The sequence below is a fragment of the Penaeus monodon genome, chromosome 31 (genome assembly GCF_015228065.2).
Source record: "Penaeus monodon isolate SGIC_2016 chromosome 31, NSTDA_Pmon_1, whole genome shotgun sequence".
Lineage (NCBI taxonomy): Eukaryota > Metazoa > Arthropoda > Malacostraca > Decapoda > Penaeidae > Penaeus > Penaeus monodon.
This window is the reverse complement of record NC_051416.1, coordinates 31,724,185-31,724,425: the sequence shown is the minus strand read 5'-3', so window position 1 is coordinate 31,724,425 and position 241 is coordinate 31,724,185. Positions and strand designations below refer to the sequence as shown.

Sequence of the window (241 nt, the reverse complement as noted above, 5' to 3'; positions counted from 1 at the left end):
AAATATGCTACACTAGTGATTGCTAATAACCTCTAATAAAGTTGTCAAATTAAAATTGCGAATCGGGAATCCCTGGCTAAACACAATACCTAGAACCCAGACCTGCATGAAACCTCTTTACAGCACCTGTTCGCCGACCGCGCCGTCAGGATCATCGAAGAACACCGAGGCAGCGACCAGCCCTTCTTCCTCTACTTGGCTCTCCAGAACGTCCACTCCCCTTTTGAGGTGAGAACCATTT

At 47.3% G+C, this 241-nt stretch overlaps 1 protein-coding gene across 1 annotated transcript in view; it reads left to right on the top strand.

Moving 5' to 3' along the window:
* LOC119593175 (arylsulfatase B-like) overlaps positions 1 to 241 on the top strand; it is a gene marked incomplete at its 5' end in the record, with an annotated part of 6,038 nt that overhangs the window by 2,422 nt on the left and 3,375 nt on the right. Inside the window, 1 exon segment of the mRNA XM_037942153.1 lies at positions 124 to 230. Within this exon segment, the coding sequence (XP_037798081.1) occupies positions 124 to 230 (107 nt within the window).